Source organism: Chelon labrosus (genome assembly GCF_963514085.1).
Source record: "Chelon labrosus genome assembly, chromosome: 2".
NCBI lineage: Eukaryota > Metazoa > Chordata > Actinopteri > Mugiliformes > Mugilidae > Chelon > Chelon labrosus.
This window is the reverse complement of record NC_140338.1, coordinates 19,675,250-19,700,597: the sequence shown is the minus strand read 5'-3', so window position 1 is coordinate 19,700,597 and position 25,348 is coordinate 19,675,250. Positions and strand designations below refer to the sequence as shown.

Here is a 25,348-nt window from a genome sequence, read left to right as displayed (position 1 = left end):
AATGTAGCCGGGATAAATAAAAAAGCAGTATATCTCCGAAGACTTTACTGTGTAGCAGCTAAAGATCTAATAACTTTAGACAATGTAATTCAGCAACAAATTGTTGATGTGCATCCTCCTTCTCTCTGTTACCACAGGACGTTTGGTGAAGTTGTTAATTGACTGCCTACTAGAGGACTTGGATTATTTCTCTGCTAGTGTTTCTGCTAGGACGCCTTTACGGACGAGTGTGAATTGCAGTAGTACTTTTGTTGTATTTCAGGACTGACTTCCATATTCTGCATGTCATGGTAGAATCGGCTTCATGTTTAGTTAAGTTTTTCCACACACTTGAATAATCGCTGCTAGTTTGCTGCAACGACCCACTGGGCTCCTCAGTTGTCTTCTCATAACCATCCATGTTGCTATTGTCACATGATCGACGACTAGTCGACTTCCTGCTTAAAGCGTCATGGCACAGCAGTAAAGCTGACTAGTCGACTAGTCGGTACAACCCCTCGTGCACCTTTGTATTTCACGTTGCTGACGTAATGCTTAAACTCTAATTTTACGTCTCCTTTCAGCATGAACAAAAAGTACTACATGATGTAGTCCATCATTATAGCATTTAAGGTCAGAAATGCAGTGGAACAGTTTGCACTGCAGCACGCCACTGAATTACATGCTGACTTTTGGAGGGCCTGAGAGAGCGAGCGCACTTACAGCCCAGTCGTTCCACTAGCCGCCGTCTCCTGAGTGGGCAAGAATAACTCCTCTTCCTCTGCCTGCGTTGCCCCTAACACTGCTGCTTTTTTTTTTTTCAGACACCTTCTTCTATCTTCCTCTCTCCCCAGCAGAGAATGAATGAGTGCACACCGGGGGGTGGAAAATAATGGAGGGGAACAGTTGGGAACATTGTCTGCAAAGCGCTATGGGGAATTGTGTTTACCAGAAAAACCAAACATGCACATTCCATTATGTGGCAGTCAAAAACTACGCAATCAATGGTGCTGTATGGGAGACAATTGAATTAACAGCCAACCGTGTTGTCAAGCTTTTAATGGCCGTGAATTGGAAAGCACAAGTGCTTACACATACATGGCACACCTGGACGGGAATGGAGGAAAATCGAATAGATTTTCAGATAAACACTGGTGACACACGAATACAGTGGTCCTACTCAGTTGGTTTCTCACACACACCCTTGCGTGCACATATCAAAGACCACATTTCTGACCGAGCTGAGCTGAATATGAGCCTGACACATTGACTAACGTATGATTCATCATTGCGGGCCGCTTTGTATGTAATGTTTGCAATCGGGGATTCATGCGTAGTGTTTTTAATTGAGTGTTTTATGTTTTGCAAAAAAACCCAGCATGAGCAATGCATTTCTCAACCCATAGTGAAGGAGCGGTGACATGTCAAAGCAGAATTGCAGCATAAGGGAGGAATATTTTTAGTGCTGGTAGTCTTCTTGAATTACTGTAACTGTCAAAACTTTCTGCACTGATCTCATAGATTCAGTATTACTTAGAAAAGCCGTGTGTGCGATGGCTAGAAGAACGTATACCCACCAGTAACTACGCCTGGTTGTCAATAGCAGCTCAAAATAACAGGTGCAGGGTTTTGTCCCCCGAGCCTGACATCAGTGTGCTGTTTAATCTCCTTAAATCAGATTAAAGAGTTCAGAGGTTTGAGAAATAAAACATCTGGGATTTCAGATTCTAGAAAATAAATAAATAAATCAGGTTTATCAGTGTTTCTCTTCATCATGTGAATGTAGAGCAAAGTTGTTTGTGTCACCTCCAGCCCAGACCATTTTCACTTTCAATTAAGGTTGTCGGTTATACATTATCATATGAATATGTTTGAAGTGTCCTCAGAAAGGTTCCAGTTAAACCCCTTGTTATTTTCAGCGGCGAACATCTATAATCCTGTGCATCCCTCTGTGGAGCCTTAATGACACATTAGGCTCTTTAGGCAACACGGTGACTAATGTGACCATGTCCTCTGCTTTTGGCATAGAGGAGCTTGTCTGTGCACGAATATCAAAGTGTGAGTGCTTGTATGGGTGTGAGGCACATAATGGAAGAACAACTGAACGCTAGTCTCATTTCCTCTCCTCCCCCTGTGTCAATCAGTAACACAAGAAAAGCCTTTTTTCTGCGTTTCAGAATGTGACTTGTACAGTAGTCGGTGTGGGGTCAGGTGGGTTTTCTTTAGCTGACAGTGGAGCTGAATCTAAAATATATGGTTTGAATTATGAGTGCCAGCCTAATGAATGAATTGTGCGCTTGCTGTTGGAAGACAGGCTTGACAAACCATAGAATAAGCAAACAAAAACTCATACTACATGAGCCTTGACCAAGGGGTTGAGCCAGCAGCACATTGGATTGAAAAGGGAATCACATCTGCCTTTATGCATCCAGGCTCTTTTCACTGAGCGGTAGTTTGTCATACCGTAATGACCTTGCGCGCACGTAAACCCCCTGTAGTACATACCTACACTGAAGCGCATGTTGGGTTTGCAGCGTGACAAATCCAAAATGCGGAAAAATACTGAGAGATTATAGTTGTTTGTCCTCACACTGGCACCACCCTGAATGTCAAGGGTTTTTTTTTTTTTGGTTTTTTTTCGCCTGAAGACAGGAGAAGAGAAAGTTGGCTTGGAGCAGTTGCTGATTACTTACAAAATATGGTACCTCCTCACAGATAGATGAACCATAAGTATCTGCTAGCGCTCACACACCTCCCGAGCCAAATAAGACCACGAAGAAAGGACTCCATGTAATCATGTCGTGTCCGTGAGTTCACAGTAGCAACCCTCCGCCTGTTTCTCCCTCTCTCTCTAACTGCTCTCCGTGATGGGAGCCATATTCATAACTAATGTGGAAACGCTCGTTTTACAGGCTGATAGTGACCAAGGCATTGAAAGTGACAATCGGTGTTAACCTTGTGGTGAGTGTAGCACGAGGTGTGTGTTTGATGAGGGCTCATTTAGTGCTCTGTGACAGATACAAGGCATTCTGTTCCACTCAATTATCAAAAGGGCAAAACAATAGGGCAGCAGCGCAGAGATAAGCAACCACATTTGCAGTCTCATTAAACGGGATAACGACAAAAAAAAAAAAAAGGGCCCTTTTACTTACGCCCTGTTGTTGTGGAGTGGTCACTACACCTGAAGAAAAGCTCATCTCTAGAAGACATGGATGAACGGGAATCCGTGTCACCAGGTGTGTGCTTTCCTGCAAAGGCTGGTAAGCGATTTGGCTGTTTGCCTTCATGCTATGCTGGGCAGAACTGTCAGATGGTTGCCTGGCAACGATACAAATAAGCTTCTATGCCGGTATTGCATCGACAGAAGATGACTGCGTCTTACAATCTGTTGATCATCCTGCTAACCTTTTTTTTTCTTCTTCTACTCAGCATAAACATTGCAGTAAAAAGAATCCGCAGCTATGTGCAGATTTAGAATTAGCAGATTTGGTTGCTTGTCTTTTTCTGTTGAACTTGTTTGCATACAGCGTGAATCACACCATCCCGAAAAACAACAGAGCCCCTTTCAAAGGAGAGACGAGCCACACTTTTGCATTTCTCAGTTGTCAAAATAAAAGGACACGGAAAATTAATATGAATGATATATTTATAGATATTCAGTTTCAAGTGTGGCAGCATTTGAATGCACGCAGCAGGCATTTGAGGGACCCTCATGGTGATTTAGTAACAAACAAGTAAATGTGGAACATTCCTCACTTCAAAGGAAGCCTATACTCTTTAGATATGTCCCAATTCACACACTTGTTCTAATTTTGTTGTTTTTAATCCATTATTTTATCCCTTTAACTTTAGTTTTCCTTTAAAGAGAGAACAAGAGAGAACGCATCAGGTTGCCAAAAAGACAATGCACTGATCATGAAAGATTGCGATACCCTTATATCTGCTAGAAATTCATGACCACGGTGAGGCTTTTGACAAATATTTTACACATTTAATTAAGTCGTGGCAATAATCTATACTGTCAGAATAAAAATCCATTCATAAATAGCACATTTAGAACAGCATAAGTCTAAGACACACTCTCTTTGCATTTCCCTTGAAAGATCCAAGTATACTAGTGTGTGTCCTGGAGCAGAAGTGGTTCGCTCCGAGGCACCAAGACCATTTTTCTAACCTTCAGGCCAAGCTGCCATCCTAAGTCAGATAGTAAAAGTGGAAATCCAATAACTGGGGTAGTATAAATCACCCCTCTCTTCTCCATGGTTTCTGAGCAAAAACAGTAGGGCTTGTAAGTGGTAAATGGAGCGCACAGGTGGCATAGTCGAAAGTAGAACCACTTCCTTGACAGGGTTTTTCACTGAGTCATATATTTTTGTATATATAAAAAAAAAAGATCCTGTTGTAGTGTCTTCCTTAGCGACTCCTACTGGTTGCCTGCTTGTTAACTGGAGAGTAGGGAAACCAGGAACAGCGAGAAGCTCTGTGCTTCAGCGAAACTCCCCACCGTCAGGAGAAAAAGAAGCAGCTGGTGACTCGGCATGTATCAGGTGAAGCACGTGGTAGTCTGCACCCTCCTAAAGTCACTGGCGGGAGTTGGCATTGACAGGAAATGCAGCACCCAGGGGAATTGGCGACAAGTAAATTGATACTTGCCAGATAGGCTAGTTGCTAGGTAATCTAAAAACAGTTTAACAGTCATGTTTTCAATGACTCCGGTTGGTTAAGGGACGCTTCTAATGTCAGCACATGGTTTATGATGAAGTCCAAATATTGCCCGCTGTTAAACATATTATACGGTGTAATGCTCGATCCAACAGACAAGATTTTTATGGCATGTACAGTATTAACACGGTATTTCTGTTTCTTTTTCACAGACTGGGAGGAAAGAGAAAGGCGACCCACTGAACTCAGCCATTGACAAGATGACCAAAAAGACCAGGGACCTGCGCAGACAGGTGAGTCCATCTTCATCTTCATCATCTTCTCCTTGTGATGCACCTTTTGACATGAAGGCGCAACTTTTCCACTATAAAGGCTGGTATAGTTACACACATACATACATCCTGCATGAGGAAAACAGCACTGTCCCAGACCATCTCAGTTCTCCTTTGAAAGGGAGAAAATGAACATAGATGGATAGATTATTTTAAGACTTAGACATTTTTGGCAGTTTTTGTCAGATTTGTTTTAAACAAGATTATTGTAAATATCTTTGGGTCTGTTCTCTACAGCTGAATCAAACAATCCATCAGTTTAACTTGAGTTTTACAACACTAACAGCAAGTCATACATCAAATGCCACTCCCAAGTTCTGAACATAAAAAGAGTTTAAAAGACTAATGTTATATAAAATAAAAAACACAATAATAAACCAAGGAATAAATTAAAATGTAATTTAATATGAAACCTACTAAGTCTTAGTAGTCTAAGACTACTGCGCATATATTCCGTCTTATTTAAGAAACACATCCCAGGGTGGAACAGTGTTTCACTGATGTGTTTTTAATAGTTTTTATTCCTCAGTGAACGTCTGTGGCACAGAGGAATGATCGACAAATGGCTGCTTATTAGTAAGATCCTCACTGGTTTTCATTGTTAGTGATCTCCAAACCTATTCTTTAGAGACCCAGCTTTCATTTGAATTTGTTCTCAGGAGCCCTCCACATGTGTATCACATTTGGACCTTTCACACAATAAATGATAATTGTTCTTGGCTGAGCTGTTACAAGCAGTAGATATTTTTATTAGGGATCACGGGGGTTCATTTGAGTCTGTGCTTTGAGTGATGCTAGACAGTTCACTTGCAACAAGAATCATAAAAACTAGCTGGAACTCACTCAGGAATAATAAACATCCAGACTAAATGTCACTTCAAAACAGACAAAACCATCACCAAGACTCCAACCAAGCAAGAGGTGCTATCCACTGACCCACTCCACCACAGTCTTTGTTGGGTTTCCCAACATGTTTATTCCTTCAGTGAAAGAAATTGCCAAAATAGCTATACCAGTATTCTCCTCTTTGTTCTGTGATTAGATTTCATTTGTATATGGCTAGACATATAGAGAACTCCCCTCCAAGACTTTAAGCGAACAATCTGATATATTTGAAGCATTCGGGGATATTGGTCCCAGTTCTGCTTTTGATTCTCAAATTCTGAATGGGTACTATCATGGGCGTGCAGTAAAAATCTCTCAAACATGCTCCTGAGGTTCTGTTTCAGTTCTTATTCATTAAAACCCTCCTAGACTTGTATCACACATCCTCTAGGACGGACTGGAGTACACTGGAGCAGTCATCTTGCTTCAGAAAAGGCCGACCCATTTATAAACCAACAGGACATCACTTGTGGTGCCTGAATAGAGTTTCACTCCCAAGCTACCTTTTCCTTTCATGCAGTGTACGATTTTTTTCATTTTTTTATTTTTGCAGGAGAGGCACTCTCCCTTAACAATAGCAGCTACCTGTTCAGAGCAAATATGGCTGTGTCATCTCTGACCTCTGAAGACCGGGGGATCATTCCAGATGGGACTATAACTCTCCCTCCCGTTGGGCATTTGGTGGGGCTGCTTGACAGGCTGGCAGGCGATATTCACTCTGACAGGATGTTCTATTGACTCAGGGGTTGGTTTGACAGAATGGGCGGTGTGTTTGAGCTCTGAGCTGGGATGGGAGGGCAAACTCGCAGCACACATGCAGGCATTACACAGCGATGCGCCGCGATACTGTAATTATATCAGCAAAACACGTGTTGAGTTAAACAAGTCTGTGGCACCGTGTAGAGACCGGAGACCTTCCTGAGGGGAGGAGCACAGCCGTGCGCTTGAGCATTTGAGTCTCAAACGTCTCCATTGTGAAAAGGCACGATCCAATATTAGAGCAGACAAGCGCAGATGACAGACAGCGTTCTGTGTAATGGGAGCAGGTAAGACTGAACAGGGCTTGTGACAACACCGCCAGAGACATGCAGCATTGTTTTCTCTTTCATGCTGTTGTGTTTACATACAAGATGATGCTAAGCCGTCTGTTATCCAGGGCAAATTCAGTAGATGTCAAGCATGTCGTTGCCGCCCGCATTTTGTTTTCTTGGAAGATGTAAATGCTTGCAACGCTACCCCATCCGAAAGAGGCAATGTGGTGCAGCGTGACCATGCAGCACTTTGCTAAATGTTAAGAGTATGTCTGATTTTTGACCCTAAAAGGAATACACTCAGATGCGCAGGCAAATATTGAACCAACCTTCATGGCTCAAAAATTACAGCCTGGGAACCTGTTATTCCTGCCTTTGTCCGCAGTGATTACAAAGTTGCACTTTATTCACAAGTGATATTGATCATCTTTACACCCCATCCCCCACAAGAGATCTTCAATCACCACTGAAGTGTATTGTCAAAGCAATGTCCCTTCCATCCTGATTTGTGATTATTGTTCAGATTTACACAAAGTACACTGCTCTTTTTTTCCCACCCTCAAACTGCTCATTCAAGCCATAGACTCTTTGAAGCCCATGGCCTAAAGCGGGGAAACGCACTAGAATTGATCTATGTTCTCAGCAGGCTGTCTGACTTTGAAAACCTGCCCCCTCAGTGTATGCAGCTTTGTTCCATGACAGTCACATGAGAGAGATGATTTGGAATCAAACTTTACTAACACACCAACAGCTTGTGAGATTGTTCGACTCCAGTGAGGGCCAGATAAGTGTATTAGATAGGGACAATGCCCACTAGAGTTTAGAAGCTGGTGGTGGTGGACAAGAGGCTGACGGAGACTTCAGTGTCGAGATGGGGAGGAGAGAGGTTGCACGACGGGCATCATGAGAGTCCTCGGAGTGACAGAATTGCAGTGAATTTAAAAAAAAAAAATTTGGGACTTGAAACTGAGAGGCTCAGAGAACGTGGTCAAACTGGTCATTTGAGTCGAGATGTTAGTGTGGGAAAGCAGAGGTTACGGAGACTGAAGCAGCAGGAAAACCCTGAATTGAAGGTGGAAAAATAGAGAGAAGAAGAGATCTTCCTTATTGTCTTATATCCTTACTTTCACCTATGCTGAATTTTAGATGACATTACTTTTACCTAAAACTTCATCTTCAAAAGCTACTTATGCCTCAGTAGTACGTAAGCAACAGCTGACCCTCTAGAGACAGCAGTGTCGCTCTTTTCATGGCAACCTCCTGGTCTATCATGTCCCTTTTAAAACAAAATTTAAAAATAATAAGATAACAGCAGATAAATACAATAGAATGCTGGATGATTGATCCAGTATTTTATGTACCTGTACCATATACAATGACAAGTTGAATCTAATCTAAAGAATTTAAATATGTAAAGAATCAACGATCCCCACAAAAATCTAAATGCAGTTGTAATAAAATAATTACTTTTTTCCTTGTTTTTGCACAGACGGTCACACAGACAAGGGGACACATACCACAGAGCCACAGCCACTGTTTGAATTCTAGCCAGGGGGACCAGTGTTGCATGTCTTACCCTCTCTCTCTCTCTTCTTCTTTCTCTTTCTCTGTCAACTGTCAAAAAAGGGAAATATGGTAATAAAAGGGAATGTTGTGAAAAGATACTGAAGTAAAGGAAATGCAGTCCTTGAAGTGGTTAAAAGTCTTGCAATTTGCTTGAACTGCAGGCAGTAGAGAGTAGCTGGGCAACGAATGAAAGTAATTACACCCAGTACAAAATAAAAGTATTGTTAATATTTTCTGAGAGGGTTTAAAAATATGAAATTTTGGAATTATTTAATGAAGAAACCAGAAGTAATTTTCCCTTAAGCTGCTTTGCTCCTCAAGCTAGCATGTAGCTAGTGCAAAATGGACAGGTTTTTGACAAGAAAGAGACCGAAGGAACAGACCAACAGCCCTGTCGTGGAGGACACTGCTGCAAAAAAAACCTAAGAACTCCTGTCCAACTAAAATCAGAAAATATGAGGCAGCACTTATGCTAAACAAATGTAATAGTTATTGAATAGTGATTAAAAGTAAGAAAAAACGTTATAAAAGATGACGTACAGAAAGTGTTGTCCATTACCTACATTGTTCATGGTTCTGAAACAACAGCGAAAGAAATCCATTGTTTTTGCAGAACTGAGATCCGATCACAAGTGGTCTCCATGCGACTCCACATATGTGGAGACGCATTCCTATGCCACGTGATATATACCTGGAAATGCCGGCTGTGAAAGGACCTAAGCCCTGACCTGCATGAGACGCATGAAATCTAGTGGCAGTAGAACTGAGCATTCATGATGCGTTCCCAGTAAACTGCTTTGATGAAAAGAGTAAGCTTCAATTTGCTGATTTTCAAGCCTAGATAATTTTTTGAAAGGATAGTATTTAAATCTTTCTGACAACATGCTCAGACAAAAATATTAATTTGGCTTTCATTTGTATCATTAAAGCAGCTTAAAGGAAATGGGAGTGACATGAAAGTGTTAATTATTCTGATTTACTAGTGCAATTCAGTTATAGTGTTGTTAACCTAAAAGTGAGTTTGTTTTTTTTGGGATAATAAAATAATTGCTTCTGTGGTTAAATAATGCATGATGCCACTTACAGCATTGATGTCATTAAAAATTTGACAAAGCTATGAGGTTAAAAGATGCGTCTCTGCACAGTGGTGTTTGGAATTAAATTCAGTTATGCAGCACATGTCTTACATCTTTACAGTTTATGAATAATTTTCTTGTGCTTTATGTCAGGAAGAAAGGTGGATGGGACCATTTGCATTTTTATTAACTGTAACCAAGACCTTTTCCTTAACCCTGCCCTTACCTGTTGTGATATATCCTTAACATTTACCAAGCACAGATATTGCAAGAAAGAAATGTTATTGTATGGTAAAAAAATAGTGTAATTGAAGCTTTTCTCTGGTTTTCCAGAATTCTGAATAGCTTGTCAGGCAATAGGATTGTGCTTCTCTTTACTTAAGATCAACTCGAACAGGATACATACAAAATGCATATTTCCCTGAACTGCACAGATTGTCCATTGACGGCTAATCTCCGCGTGAAGAGTCCCTGACCCAGTACTGCATATTACAGAGTAGCTTTATCTTGATTTATGCATCCATTTGTAGTAAGCCTGGTCACAGAGCAAAGCTTATTTGATCATAGAACTAGGGTTATAAAGCTTAGTTACTGTTTTAGGTAACAAGTCTACTTGATATGAAGAACAGACCCCTGCTGTCTTTTTTAATTAAAACATATTCATTTGCTATTGCATTCTCTTATGGCACTGAAATAAAAATTAACCACATTCCTATTTTTTACATTGATATGTAATAAAAATTTCAAGAAAAGCTAATAAACGATTCTAGCATTCTGTTGTACAGCATTAAGCCAACTCTGAAAATTCACCTTTGACCATTTTAGTACTTTGTCTTATTCATTAACATATTCAATGTTCTTTTAAATACATTTAAATTCAAGCAACAAACTTTCTTTGTTTTTTAACTGAGTCATTTTATGGCCTATTTTGAAAAAAATGCTCTTTTTTTAATTTAACTTTGACTCGTCAGACCAGGTGGTGCTTTCCCTAATGACTTTTGCTTCTGCCCTCGGATATGAGTTCACCAAGTCAGCCTACATTAGTGCACTGCATAAATGCATGGGGAAGTAAGTTAATGCATTTGAATTAGGACCCTGTTTACTTAATGCATGAGTAGATACACTTGTTCACTTTAGAATCTATGCAAAATATACACTTAGATATAAAATCACAAAGAAATCACATCTTGTGTGTGCTCATTGTGCACATGTTGACATTTGTATAAATTTGTTTTAGAATATATTCTCTTTCTAGTCTAGACATTGTAATTAACAACGCAAGTGCAACAAAGAAGAAGACCTTTTTGCATTAAAGGGATTGAGATTTGGTATTAGAAGATAGGCATGGTGAAGGTGATGGTGATTTTAAATAAATGAAACAAAAATAGCTTCCTCAGACCTTTAAACCGCAGCATAATTCAGTGCATGGAGATTTCTTTCCTCCCTTTAATTAGTATTCACTCTGTAACCAACCCGAGAAAGCTGTTGGAAATGAGCCATGTGTTGTGCCCCCTGTCATCTTGTCTGTAATGAATGCATCTGTCAAGTCATCTCTCTGGGCTGTATTTTGACTGATGGCTGATTCCAGGATTCCCGATAGCACGACTGCCTCGCATATTCTGCCTCATATATATTTTCTCTCTCGCTCTCTTTCTGCTCTGGGATGTTGAAATCATTTCCATTTCTGCCATTAGTTTGTTGATTAGTACAGCTGTTTTTAATTGTTGAGGGTTATCACGCTAAGGAGAAACAGCTGCCACGAATCTTGTCAGCTGTAACTCTTTGTTTGGACTAACCATTCCGAATTATTTTTTAATCTTTTTGATATTTTTATGCAAAATGTTTGGAGGATAGGTATTAGTAGTTTCATTATCTGTGTTATTGAACATTTCCTCTTATTTCAGGCTCTACAAAACTCAATACACAACAATTTTAAACACAATGTGTGTTGATAAATGCACTAATAAATGTGAAATAGTATAAATTAAAGTTGCACTTTGACATCAGTGTAACTTTAACAGCAAGAAAAATATCTTTTCAAGAGCAATAATTTCATTGTGCACAGTGATAACTTATTTCGCCCGTTTGTCTTTTCTCAGTGTCCCTGTTGTGTGCTTGCAAACCCTTAAAGTGTTCAATATCTCTTGTCTCAGGTTGAGCCTGCAGCTCTTGACAGTGTTACAGTGTGCCACAATTCCATCCAATTGCAAAATCTGAGCAGGTCATTTTGGATTTCCTATTTTGCGTCTAGATCGTACTGTGCTAAATGGATAAGTTTTGCCAGACTAACAAGGGTAAACTTAACCTGATAAACTGTCAGGACTGTGTTATCATTAAATGTAGTAACAATAAAATGTTACTATATATAAATGAGCATTTAAATTTGACATAAATCCAAACCTTTGATTTTTGTTGGATAGAGTCTGTCACATCTTATATTATCATATACATTTAGAATATATTACTCAGTTAACTCAGTTTTTATACATGAGCTTTACCTTTATGAGAAAACCTTTGAAAAGTCATTCATTATTACACTATTATATACATATATTGTGATGACAGAAACCACCCAAATGACACTGATGGAAAGTTTACGTAACCTTAAATGTTACTGGCTATTGTGTTTGGGGCTAAAACAAAAGTACTGTCCAAGGACCTGCAAGAAAAGGGAATTGAACTTCCTCGCCAAATATCTGAAAATGCCAGGCTGTTCAAACCCTGATAAAGAAGTGGAAAATTATGGTCCGCTGGAACCAAGATATGGTCAGGTTGACCAAAAAAAGAAGATTTCAAGTACCGGGAAATTGTTGGGATCCAAAGAAAAACCCACAATCGTCAGAAATACAATTTGTTTTTTTGCAAAGAGTGGCATGGTTGATTCAAGATGCACAAAAAGGAGGCGCTTGACGTCCAAGTCCCGATGACAAAAAGTACACCATCCGTTCTGGGTATCATGGAGGTGGATCTTTGATGTTTGTTGTGGATGTGTGAGCAACAGGAAATTTAGTCAAAGATAATGGCAGAATGAATGCAGCATGTTATCAGAAAGATCAGACATGTTGAGGACATTGATCAGCCCAGAAGCTGGGCAATACATAGAAACATGATAGTGGTCCAATACACAAAGCTAAAGCGACCCTTCAGTGGCTACAGTAGAAAAAAAAAAAAAATGAAGGTTCTCCACCATAGTCTCCTGACCTCAAAGTCATTGAGCCACCTCAAATATGGATATGGTCTCAAATATAAGCAAGATACCCAAAAATGAACAGGACCTGAAGGCTTTTTGCAGAGAACAATGGGCAGCTTTACCAACTGAAAAAATTAAATTCCCCTAAACAACAAGTAGCACAGCTACACAGTATTAAGAGCTGGAGGTTTGCAAATGTTTGAAACAGGACCATCTCAGTATTTGTCCAGTGAGTGAGTGCCCACTCACATGGTACACTTCTGCAGGTAATGTGAAACAGAGTGTACTGAGCTGGAAATAGATTTTGTTGTTTGCACACATTGAATTATTACTTACGTGATGGTTCACATTTCCATGAAAAAGGTTTCACACATAAAAACAAACACATCAGAAATTATCACCCAGATCTCCACTTCAACGCTGGGTCACATTTCAGCACATTGCACTGTGTTTAGGAACCACAACTTTGGTGTTATGGTTTTATCACACCGCTTTCATTAGCATCAATTCCAGATCCATCAGACAGCTGTTCGTTGGTTGAGGTTGGTTCTGTATGTACTCGTTGTTTGAATAGGCTCTAAATAAATTTACCATGTAAACTTCATATGATAGCATATCAGACTTAAGATTCTGGATCTTTTTTCGATATGAGTACATTCGTACCATGTTTTTATGTTCTAATGTGGCGTTTCACTGTTCCTGTAAATTATTTATGTGTGTAATATTTGTTGGGGATTATCTCAGGATGTGTGCAACTGCCGCACTTATGGACCAAACAGTGTGAGTGATATTACCCACTCCACTCTTTAAGTCAAATGGCCCCTTTCCAATATGGCAGGGTATATTCCTATAATGGAATGGTATATGTTGAGCTGAAAACAAGACAGTTATAGATAGTAGAACAATTAATAAATTAGTCACAAGGAAGGGTGCAATCAATTGCCTACTCTGACTAAATTACCTTATCAAAATTGTGTGGTGAGGTGGAAGGATCTAGCTGCAGACACGAGGAAAGGCAGGAGCAGGAAACAAAAGAACTTACTATAGAAAACTTACTAAATCTGGAACAAAAATCACTGCAGGGAAGGCGGGATATCCAAAAACAAAAGCAAGACAAAAACTCAGGAACACAGGGAAGCATGAGGAACAGAACCAAAATATCAATGGGGGTAACTCCACAGGCATAACTCAACAAACGTATTTCAACAGGTGTAACTTCACAGACGACTTGAAAAGGAACAAAGTGAAAGACAGGATTAAGGATGTCAAAAATAAATAAGGAGCAGAAAAGTCAGTGGAAAATCTCCAGAAAAAGGGTCCAGATGCTGTCAATAATCAAGGATCTCAGGCGCAGGGGCAGGGGCAGGTGTCTCTGATGCTGGAGCCTGAGAGGCACCAATGCAGGGGCGGTCTCTGGGCCTCTTCAGACGTTGCTTTAAGATCTGATCTGGGCAATCCAATCACAAGTGGCCAGCTTTAGGTACGTGTGTTCACACCTGGCTTTAACATGCGATCTCAGTTTCGCCATCTGTATTTAAATAAACACTGACATCCTCTGGGGCGCAGTAGAATGTTGTAACAGCTGATGTCTCTCATGGATCTCTACCGCTCTTCCAGAATCGAGATCAGTGCTGTTTTATGTGTGTGCGTCACGACTTTGGCACACACTTCAACTTATTATTTATTGATCTCCGTCCTGACGTCAGTTAGACCTGCACAGAACTCAGATAATAACTCCAACCCCTGAAATGTCCATACACACCATAAACTCTGGTAATAAAGGTAAATGAAGACACTGATTGAGGAAATACATAACTTAACCATACGCAACTCCTAATGCATAAACTGCATCAAAAATAAACCTCATGTTGATACGTTGTTTAGTGACAGAATCACACAGGATAATGATAGAATAAAAAATGAGGCAAAACTCGGAGGCTGTTGAGTTTGAGGTCTTTAATGTGACCCAGGACTCATTGTGTTCATGCGACCCAGACCACCTCCAAATGTGGTCAGATATCGGATCTCTCAAATGCGTCCTGGAGGGTGTTCATACCTGCCTTTTACGCTGGCTACTTGTGATCGGATTGCCCAGATCAGATCTAAATGCAAGGTCCTGTTGTGGCCCTCATGGCTAGTTGCGTTCTCCTAAAGAATGGCTGGTTCAGTTCAGGCCTGGGTCCCAGTTTGTAGTCCGCCATGATTTCCAAATAGGACTAGACAATAGGTAGGAAAAGAAACGGTGTGTGATGGGTCCATAGCTGGTCAAGTCGTCAGATCAAGCTTACAAAAATAAAAACAGGAAATATTCTTTAATTCATGAACAGAAAAAAGGTTTGAAAGCGAATAGTGTTAAAGCACCGTTTAGGCATTGTTTTCAAAAAACAGATTCCCCTGGCTAGCGTTTTATTCCGCAAGACACGTTAAATGAAGGCCTTGGGACGATTGTTCGTCCTTAGACTGTAGATGATAAGTCACTCCCTCTCCCCCCTCTTTTATTTCTGCACTCTCCACTCACTCATCATCTTCCCATGCTCCCTGATAGATATCATATATGAGAGCTATTACTTAATTTTTGATTTGCTCAGGCTGTTTTCCCTCAGCCATGACTCCAGCCGTTTATGCTGTGATTGCTCTTGACATTTTAATAAGAAACTTTCCCGTACTGACCCTAAAGTACCCGCTGCTATGTGTTCGGAATCTCAAGTGAACCATAACAGAAACTGAAGTCCAGCTGTAAACATTCAGAAATCTGGCACATCTTTCTCTTTTAAATTCCGATCCATGGTTTGTACCTTTTGCATATGTTATGACTCAGATGACAAGCCGGTCCCTGAATGCATGTGTGTAAACATGATAACTCAGTCTATGTTTTTGCAATCCTGAACTTGAATTAATTCCTTTGCTTTAGAGTCATAGACTGATCATAGTGGATGTTTGCAACAGTTTTCCTCTGGCATCTGTTTTGTGTTATCATTTTTATTTTTTTTTGAAGGAGCAGGTGTCTAATCCCACTAAATTCAAACGTTTTCCCTGATAAAGAGCAAATGAATGCTAATCTCATCTTTGAAGATCTCATAGATCACCCACTTTTCAGTGAGGCAAGTATTCATCTGTCATGTTTGCTACTTTGGTATCAGGTGGAACTGACGCCTAATTCTGGCATAGCAACCATTTTGTCAGAATTGTTTAATTTCCATAAAACGTAATCCGCCTGGGTCTATTAAGAAACTCACTCAAACATGTGTTTCACCTCGAGGTAGGATGGCGCCAGTTGGCTTATGAGAGTCACACATTGGGGCATCAGGTGGTTTAACTCTGTGTCTGCACAGAACATGAGCAGTAGATGGTTACACAAGATGCGTACAGGGAGGATGTCTGAGCTGTGGGTCAACCCAGAGAAAAAAAACACCATGTGAAATTTGTCTTACTACTCGACATTTACAGTTCAGTGTAACATAGACATTTGATCAAGTATTAATTTCTAAATGTGTAGACCATTAAACAACATATGCGTACATCTGAATATAACAGTCAGGTGTCATATATGATTGCTGCAATGTTTCATGTCTGACATCATGGCTTTAATGTACCGTCGTCACAGCCTCACATCTTGAAGGGAATCTGGTCTGATGTAACAGTTTAAGTGTCGTGTTCTTCGGTAAGTCCGACTGAACGCCGTTATCTTGTCATACACCAGCAATAATATTGCCTCACATACCTAAACCTTACTGTTGAGTAGAAAGTGAAATACAAACGAAGAAGTCTGTTGTTGTAACAGAAGGCATGTTACAGCGACAAAAAAGTTGCCGCTGGATGTATCCAGGCAACGCAATAGTCTTAAAGGTGCATGTCTCAATTAAAGCTGACTTCAGTAATATGTATTAGTCAGGTCCGGTATTGTAGGCCTGACTCACTGTTGATTTTTCTAATGCATTCTGAATTTGACCAGTGAACCTATCCTTGTGCATATATTGTCTTTGTTGAAAGTGCCCTCCCTTGACTGTTCACCAAAAGTTGGAAGTGCTTAAACAGATTGTCAGGTGAGAGTGTTACATGGAAGCTCCATCAGTGTGTGTGAACGGTGAATGAGTAAAACAGTCTGTCTGTTAAATCCTCCTCAGCCTACGTGCTTCCAGCTAGCATGCTGTGAGCATTCTCAAAAGATAAAATATGGCCACAAATGAAACCCTGGATTTAATGCCCGCACCTATAACATTTCTCCCAAAGTCGCAAATATTAATATGTAAAACAAAAACGCACTGCCTTCAGAGCTCGAACCTCTGTGGCACTGCTCCACGAGGGAGACAAATAGCTCCCCCGCTAACTTGTAATGAGCAGAGCCTTTGCTATCTATTGGAATTCCAGATCTATTTCCTTTAAGTGTTAGCGAAATACAGAGGGAGGTGTTGGAGGAGAGACAGCGAGGGGGGGAGGCACGGAGGGAGGTGAGATCAGAAAAATTGAAGATGGATTTCTGCGGGAGCGGTGTGTGGGCATTAGAATGCTGATGGTGCAGGAGAGAGTGCAACTTGGGAAATCTCTCATCTGTATCATTTCGCCACTCGAACCCACGATCGAGATCAGTTTCACTGCTGGGCATTCATGAGTATACTGAGCTTTGGTGCACTTTAAATGCATCCTATGCATGTGGGCCATTGACTAAGAGTTGCTCATTATTAAAAACAAAGGGGGTATGGATACAACAAGCTGGCATTGAATGACTAGTGGCAAAGAAGGCCGACTGTAACGTCAGCTCATGCTCAGTAAAAAGTTGCAATTGAACATACCACAAAAACTTAACTCTCTGAAATAAAATAACATAGAGGACCAGAAGATTTATTATTAGCTATGAGGCTATGAACGTAAGAGGAGCTACAAACCATCCCTGAATCATACTGATTGTTTGAATGTTCAGATTAGAGGTAAAACAAGAAAAGCCTTCTGAATGCCCTTTGAACGTTTTGCCGACTCGTGCTACTTTTGTTTTTCTTCTTGTCCACCGGTTCTTTAAACTGATCAGACCATGAGAGAGATCTCCCTCACCGACTCGCCTCCAATTCATGGTGAATTGGCTGATGTTTGGTGACAGAAGTCAGGCTAGGGAAAAACTAAGGGCACGGACTCTCACCAACAGCCTGACACCTAAAAATGCTGGCTCAGTTCGGACTCCAAAAATGAAAATGAAAATAAACAAATTAATGTTTTTAAAACTTTTTCATCCAAACGGTAAAAGTTTCTGGTTCATATTGAATTAAAATAAAACCAGGTCTGAAAAATAGATAATGCACAAAGTCAAAACTTGCAACTTGCCATAAATACATTTGTGTAAGCAACAGTGCTTCACTGAGCACTATCAGGATACAGGGAACCCAGATCGGATTATTTCACTCTGTTGACTTTAATGGACAAGTGGTGTACACCAGAGCTAAAATCATAGATAGTACATAATAGATAGAACTACATTTCTTTTTGCATGTATGCCTGCTGGGAACTTATGTCACTCACTTCTTTTTATTCTCATCTTATTCATTTTTGATGCAATATAAGCCTCCCATTGTTTTCCAGTAATATATAAATCTGATGCTGCCCTAGGATAGGCCTCCCACCGGCCTGACTGCTGCATTCTGCTACTTTTCTGCTCTTTCCTCTGCTCTTTAAACAACAATTATGAAAGTCTCCTTCACCATGCGCTCAGTGGTGATTAGTAACGCATGACTCCCTCCTGCTCTATAATACGTCATAATGATGGACATTACACAACATAGAAGAACATGTATTTAACGCAGTGGTTTCTTCATTTGCTGCAGTGAGAGCATTGGTAAGCTGATCAGAGATGAGGTCTGCAAAAAAAACAGATCTTTTTCCCCCTGTCCCGGAGTAATAGTGTGCTCTGCAACAACTTTTCCCTGTACGTCAACAGCGCTAACATAGTGTGAAGACAGTTCTGGCAATACGTCTTTTTATTTTTTTATCTGTTTCATCACACTTCCCATCAGGTGACAGAATAGGAAGGTTACACATACGCACAGATGCAGACCTGACAAAAAGATGCAGCATTCACAATTTTAAAAAATCCCAACTTTATCAGCCTTTGAGGAAGCTAATATACTATGGTATCTCTTCAAATCAGAAATCCTCAAGTATAATGTTTTGGATAATGAAGTGCAATACAGAGTGTGGGCCTAAGGATTATACATTTTCAGACATGTCATGTCCACTAAACGGGCCGGTTCTCGTTTTCTTTATGGAGGCAACAGTGATGGATTATCTGCCCAAAGGTGGTCACAATTCACGATTTTTCTCATTCACACTTGAGACTTGCAATTAAGATTGTTAATTGCTGCAGGAGATTTAAGTGGGACTGACGCAGGCTTACATATGATTTATTTTTTTTGTGGCTTGAAATAATTTTTGCTTGTCACTCACAGCTACTCTTCTTCTTTATCCTTTCTTGCTTTGACGTTTTTAACTTTCCTTCTTTCTTCTTCTTCAAAAGAAGTGAGAGACCGAACGGGATTCTGTTTGTACGGGCGCTAACATAACCGTGATTGTTTTGATTGAAAAATTGAAAAAAACAAAACACTTCTGAAATCAAATCTTGCATTGTTCATAATGTTAAAGTGAAGATGTTGACAACATCATTTTTATGTATTGTGCTGTGCTTGATTTTTTCTTTTCTTTTACAATTACATTAGTGCATTAAGCAGTGTTTTGACATAACATATGCAGTAAAATACTGATGTTTCATGCCATCACAGATGAGCAGTACCTTTTATACAGAAGATAATTAGAGAATGAATTATTGAAGTAATGACAGAAGCTTTGAGGCTCAGTGCAGCCTGAAAACAAATGTGCTACATGCGTGGGGATCCTCTTGTTCGCCCTGTAGTCAACTATAGCCTATATTGTTTTCTGCCTTAGTGCTGGGCTCATGTGAAATAACTCCTCCTAAATAGCCCGTCTGCAGTGTTTTCTATACTGTTACCTCTGGCATCAGATATCTCAGCGAGTTGGATCAGGGTCCATTTACTGTCTTATAAAACAGCCAGTCTCCTGCCAGTTTGGTACAAAATGATTCCATAAACAAAGATGTAAGTTGCCCCAGTAAAAGGCCTTATGGGGAAAATGACACCTCACAAGCAATTTACACTCCTGCCCGCTGAGAGACTTTTTCACTCTTCTTCCTGTATTGCCCCTGTATCTGTCCTTTCACCCCATTATGTTGCTACATCGTATTCATTGCAGTGCTAAGTGATATGTAATCATTGTCAAATGGAATACAGTGAAGTCATCTGCGGTATTATTAATAATATGACCTCTTTTCCATCCCTCTCCCCCTCTTTGTTGTAGCTGAGGAAGGCAGTGATGGACCACATCTCAGACTCTTTCCTCGAGACCAACGTCCCTCTGTTGGTGCTCATTGAAGCAGCTAAGAGTGGAAACGAGAAGGAGGTCAAGGAGTACGCCCAGGTGTTCCGTGAACATGCCAACAAGCTGGTGGAGGTCAGTCTTGAATTATGCATCGGGGCGCACACACACATACATCAGTTCGTGTTCGCCATATCGGAGATTTAATGAGGTGTGTGCAAGAAATGTGCGTATGTGGCCATCATGATGGTGATTCGGTTTTAAATTATACAACAAAACACGATACGCATGCACACATAGATAATAAATGTAGGCAAAATGTATATTTTATTATTTGAAAGTAGTTACAGACACTGCACCTGAACACGGCTAATAGAAAAAAACACTGTGCAGCAGACGGATAATTCAATAAAAAAACGACGCAATTTCAGAAACACACACACACTTCCTCTAGACCTCTGTGAGAAACTTGTACACGCATTCTTGCTTTCACTGGTTGGCTGCTATAGAACATTCCTGTTCTCCCAGATAGTGGTGAAATATTTTTTTAATGTTGTAAAAGAACGCTTCTAAACATTGTGTTCTTCGTGACTGAATGTGCAGATGTGCCTGTAATGACACTGAAAACCACAATCTGAAGCATCACCCCTCATTGGCTTTTATTTTCATTTCAGAAATAGCTGTGATTTAACTTGGCTTGTAAAGCTCAGAAACTTTCAGTAAACCTATACCTATCATGCAGCTTTATGTCTTTGTTTCACAGATCTTAACCTTACCAAACTATTATTATTATTATTTTATTATAACAATGTTGGGAGAGCTATTTGTCAGAGAGTGAGAACAATATTTTTTCCACATGAAATGCTTCAACACAAGCAAAATCCTATCCACCTGCCCGCCAACCCACCATCCGCTTAAGATTAACGAATGACTCAGCTGTCTTTGTCTTTTTAAGTACCTACAGTACATGGTATGAAGTATTTGACTCCCACTTCAAGTCTGTTGCGTTCACTTATACAAATGTAAATCTGAGCTGAACAAACCTCTTCCTGACTTAGAGCTGATATGTAATCCTTCTGCTGCCTACTTCCACATGTTGTCAGCTTGCTCACCTCTTTATGAACATTAGACAGCTACAAAAAACCGCAAGGTGCAGCTTGGCGTCATTGCATAGCAAACTCACTCAGGCAAAGGGCTACACAGTAGTGAAAGGCATAAGACACTTACACACGGGCCGTGTGGACCCATTACTCGAAGGTTAGGCGCTGTTTAGATAAGTCTGACTTTGTGAAATCATGGTTTGGTTTGATGGCCAGGGGACTCCACCCTCTCTGTGGTTTCAGAAGCAAACACTTTGAAAAGGCCTTTTGGTAAAACATTCAGTGACTCTGGAAGGGGAGGAAAAGCTTTATCCAGGATGTTCAGAGCAATGCAGGATAATTGATTACCTCATATCATGATGCAGTCAGGCCTTAAAAAGGAACTATTTAACAAACTTCAGTGCTTAAACCTTCATGTTGTTTTCAAAAGAAAACAGCTACCCTCGGCTGTAGCGCAGCTGTTGGGGTATCACACTGCTTAGCCAAGTTGGAAAGGCTATGCGCACTGTGTTCAAGTTAAGACATCCACTATCTCTTGTTTTCAGAGAAGAGAGAAGTCCTGTGATAAATTTGACCACCCTTTGGTGGGAGTTGCCTTTTGTTCTCATAGTTCATTCAAAGGATCCCTTAGAAGTCTTTATGCGGGCTCCTCTTAACATACTGTCACTTAAAACAGCACCGCGGCTTCCTCTGACATCAGTTGAGCGGGTGAGTGATTTGTGTGCCCTTTTGGTCTCCCCCAGCTGTTTGCTGATGAGAGAGGATGTGACTGATGCTACACTCGCAATCTGTCCTTTGCATACAGCGGTGTAAATTTCTGTCTGGCCCAAGGACATTTTAGGCAGATTAATTTGTTCTTCTCCCAAAGGAAAACAGGAAGATGTGGCACTTTTTTGCGCCTCGTTCGTTTGGATGGTAAATGGTGGTAAATATAAAAGTAAATTGGTTTCATTTCCTGAGACTAGACCTCTACAACAGTGAAGCATTTTTGAAGCATACTGACGCTGTTGCCCAGGGTGGAGTCATCAAATGAGTAGTTGTTGGTTCATAATTTGGCATTTCCACCAGATTAAATATATAATTGAAAATGTTCTGAATATTACTTCTTGTTGAAAACAAGAAAATGCCACGAACTAAACTTGGAATGTCACTGGTGTCGTCAGTAGCCATGTATATGTTTATATCCCCATTCAAATGTACCTCACATATTGACATCGTTGAGGGCAATAAAGTCAGTTGTCATGGGAACAAATATTATATCTATGGCATGAGTCTGATTCATGAGGTGTTTACAGAACAGAACTGTTTCTGGAGCTTTTATGGCAAAATGGCACTATCAATCAATCAAAACTCAATAGAAGGGACATGCTGACCCTCTGGAGCTCTGTAAGGTTAAATGGGTTCATAATAATGTAAATAACACATATACTAATCTCTGTTTCCTGACGTAATGACATGTTTTGTCAATAACGTTCTATTAGAGTGATTTTAGACTTATTCTGTCTATTGCCTGGGTGATCAGAGTGAGTAATCTATGTGTTTAGACAAGGACTTTGCAGTCATATACTAAGAATTAAGTTTAACCAAACTTATTAATGCCTTCTTTAATCGGGGGGTATCTTATTTGCTTATTTTCTCCTTTAATATTGATACACAAAGTAATGTTTCAATTTGACGCCGCAGCAGCGACGACAGCCCAGACCCTGACGCCTTAGCTGACGTGCACCACCCCGGAAATGTAACTACGCGTTGCGGCGACACAGACCGTAAGAGCTGTGATTGGTCCTCTTGGTAGAAGCGCATTTCCGCTTTAGTATTTCTGACAGCTTCTCCATCTCGGCAGCTTTTGAATGGATTGTTTTGGATCAGTACAGATGGAACACATCAGTGAAAGGCTCGATTTCTAAGAAATTTCGGCGAAACTTTCAGTTGCCGTTGTTGAAGGTGAAGCAGGAAGAAGAAACAAAAGTTAACCCGACTGACTAGCGTTTGGGTGGCATTGTTAGAGTGAGCCAGACTGACGAGCGCACAAGTATAAATGGCTCGCACAGACTATGTGTGTAGGTTTGTAGGTTACAGCATCTAGTCCCACATACAGTAGGCATAAACTCCAATTAAGTACTTAAGTTGTTGTTGGTGAATGCTCTAGAAAAAATGAGATCAAGTATCTACTGCAAATGACACAGTTTTTTGTGAATTCACAAAGTGAATTTGACATTTAAAAATCATTCCAAAAAAAAGAATCCAGTATCTTTTATCTGCCCTGGCCAGTACTGCAAAGCATACCCTCATTGTTCCTGCATAGTACAAAGAAAGGGAACATGATGCCACATAATGGACATGAAAAACTGTATTCTTTGTAACCATGCATTACTGGTCCATACTAGCTAAGTAGCTAATACACTAAAGGCTGTCCTATATACTTGGAACAATCATGGTCATTGCTGTCATTATCATTATTCGTGCCATCTTAGAGACAGTCATCATAGCCACCGCCATCGCAGTCCTCTAATATATTAAGGTAATTAACATCCCTATCAGTGTCATTGCAGCCATCTCCTTGGTGTCGGGGAGAAGCTGTCTTTGGACATCATTAACAGTATCAAAGTATAGTTGTAAAGAGGCGTCTCTCCTCTTAGCTGCTGGATTTCCATCTGATTGTGTTCCATTTGGCTCCGCGGGAAAAAAAATAAAAAACCTCTCTTCTTCTTCTTCTTCACCATTGTTTTCAGCTCGCCTCAGTGAGGAGCCAAGCTCTCCCTGAGGACTCTGTTAATCACATCATATTCATTACACCATCTTTACCGGGAACGGGAAGCTGTGTGCTATGTATGGCCTGTATGTTTGGCTCAAAGACCTGTAATGGATCTGTGAGAGTTAATGCAATGAATCCACCATGGGCAGGAAAAGGCTGCGCATATATTCACGTAGTTCCAGACTCGTGTATATGTGTATTCCCATACAGCCCTTCATGTGCACACTAACATTTTTTATATTTATTATATTATATTATATTATACTGTAACTGAATTCCATACTGAGACTGGGTAATTTGACCTGTGTCTATTTGTACTGTGTACTAGTGTGGGAGGCACAGAGATATAGAGTGCTAGTTATTCATCAGGGGTTAGAGAGGTAAAAATTCTGGGTATCTACGTATCACTTGTCTATTAACACATTAATAATTCCCACGACTAACGTTAATGAGAGGAACCTGATCCTAACCCTAGTTTCAATAAGATAGAGAAAGCAGCAGAAACAACTTCCCTCTCGATGACAAGAGTCCACTTATACCGGTGTTTCTGTGTGGAAATTGAAATTAACACAACTCCGTTTGAAAGGAAAAGTATTATAGTGAGGTTCCTCCAAAATACCGGGGTGAATGTTTCATATTTGACAGACAGGAGTTTAATATAACCCGCTGTAACCTGTCTTTAATTGAGTCTATTTTTCATTTATATAGTCTAGATCATTTGGACAAGTGTCACAGCAATTATCAGTCATGTCTTTAGTTCTGGACGTTATTAATGGAGTAATTATCTTCTAAAATTTACAAATGGTTTGTATATTTGGGGTGGCACGGTGGCGTGGTGGTTAGCACTGATGCCTCACAGCAAGTCCGACTCCCACCATCCAAAGACATGCTCGTTAGATTAATTGGTGATTCTAAATTGGCCGTAGGTGTGCATGTGAGTGTGAATGGTTGTCTGTCTCTCTGTGTTAGCCCTGAGATAGACTGGAGACCTGTCCAGGGTGTACCCTCGGCCGATGACAGCTGGGATAGGCTCCAGCACCCCCACAACCTTTCACAGGACAAACGGTTGCAGAAGATGAATGAATGAATTATTTGTATATTTCATAGCTTTCATACTTGGAAAGATCCAAGAGTTTTTGTTGTTGCTCAGGTTTGGTCAGGAGTGACATATTAAATCATCCGTAAGTTTTGGGCACGTTGATGCAGGTCAGTTAAGATTCCAGTTGTATGAAGAATCTTCACAGCGCTGGTTCTGCCCCGTTGTCTTTGTTTGTGCGTTCTGCTGTCGTTATGATCTTTTCCCCTCTGTGTCACATCGAAGACGATGAACAAGTTGAGTTGAATTTCAGTTTGACCCATCTTTTTTGGTTTCACTTGCTTTCGTCCTCATGTAATTTTAAC

At 40.4% G+C, this 25,348-nt stretch overlaps 1 protein-coding gene across 2 annotated transcripts in view; it reads left to right on the top strand.

Annotated features, from left to right (window-relative positions):
* Positions 1–25,348, top strand: part of ctnna2 (catenin (cadherin-associated protein), alpha 2) — a 306,322-nt gene that overhangs the window by 216,608 nt on the left and 64,366 nt on the right. For both annotated transcript variants that reach the window (XM_084561584.1, XM_084561583.1), the window contains 2 exons: positions 4,854–4,934; positions 20,075–20,227. In XM_084561584.1, the coding sequence (XP_084417710.1) occupies positions 4,854–4,934; positions 20,075–20,227 (234 nt within the window). The remainder of the gene's footprint in view (positions 1–4,853; positions 4,935–20,074; positions 20,228–25,348) is intronic.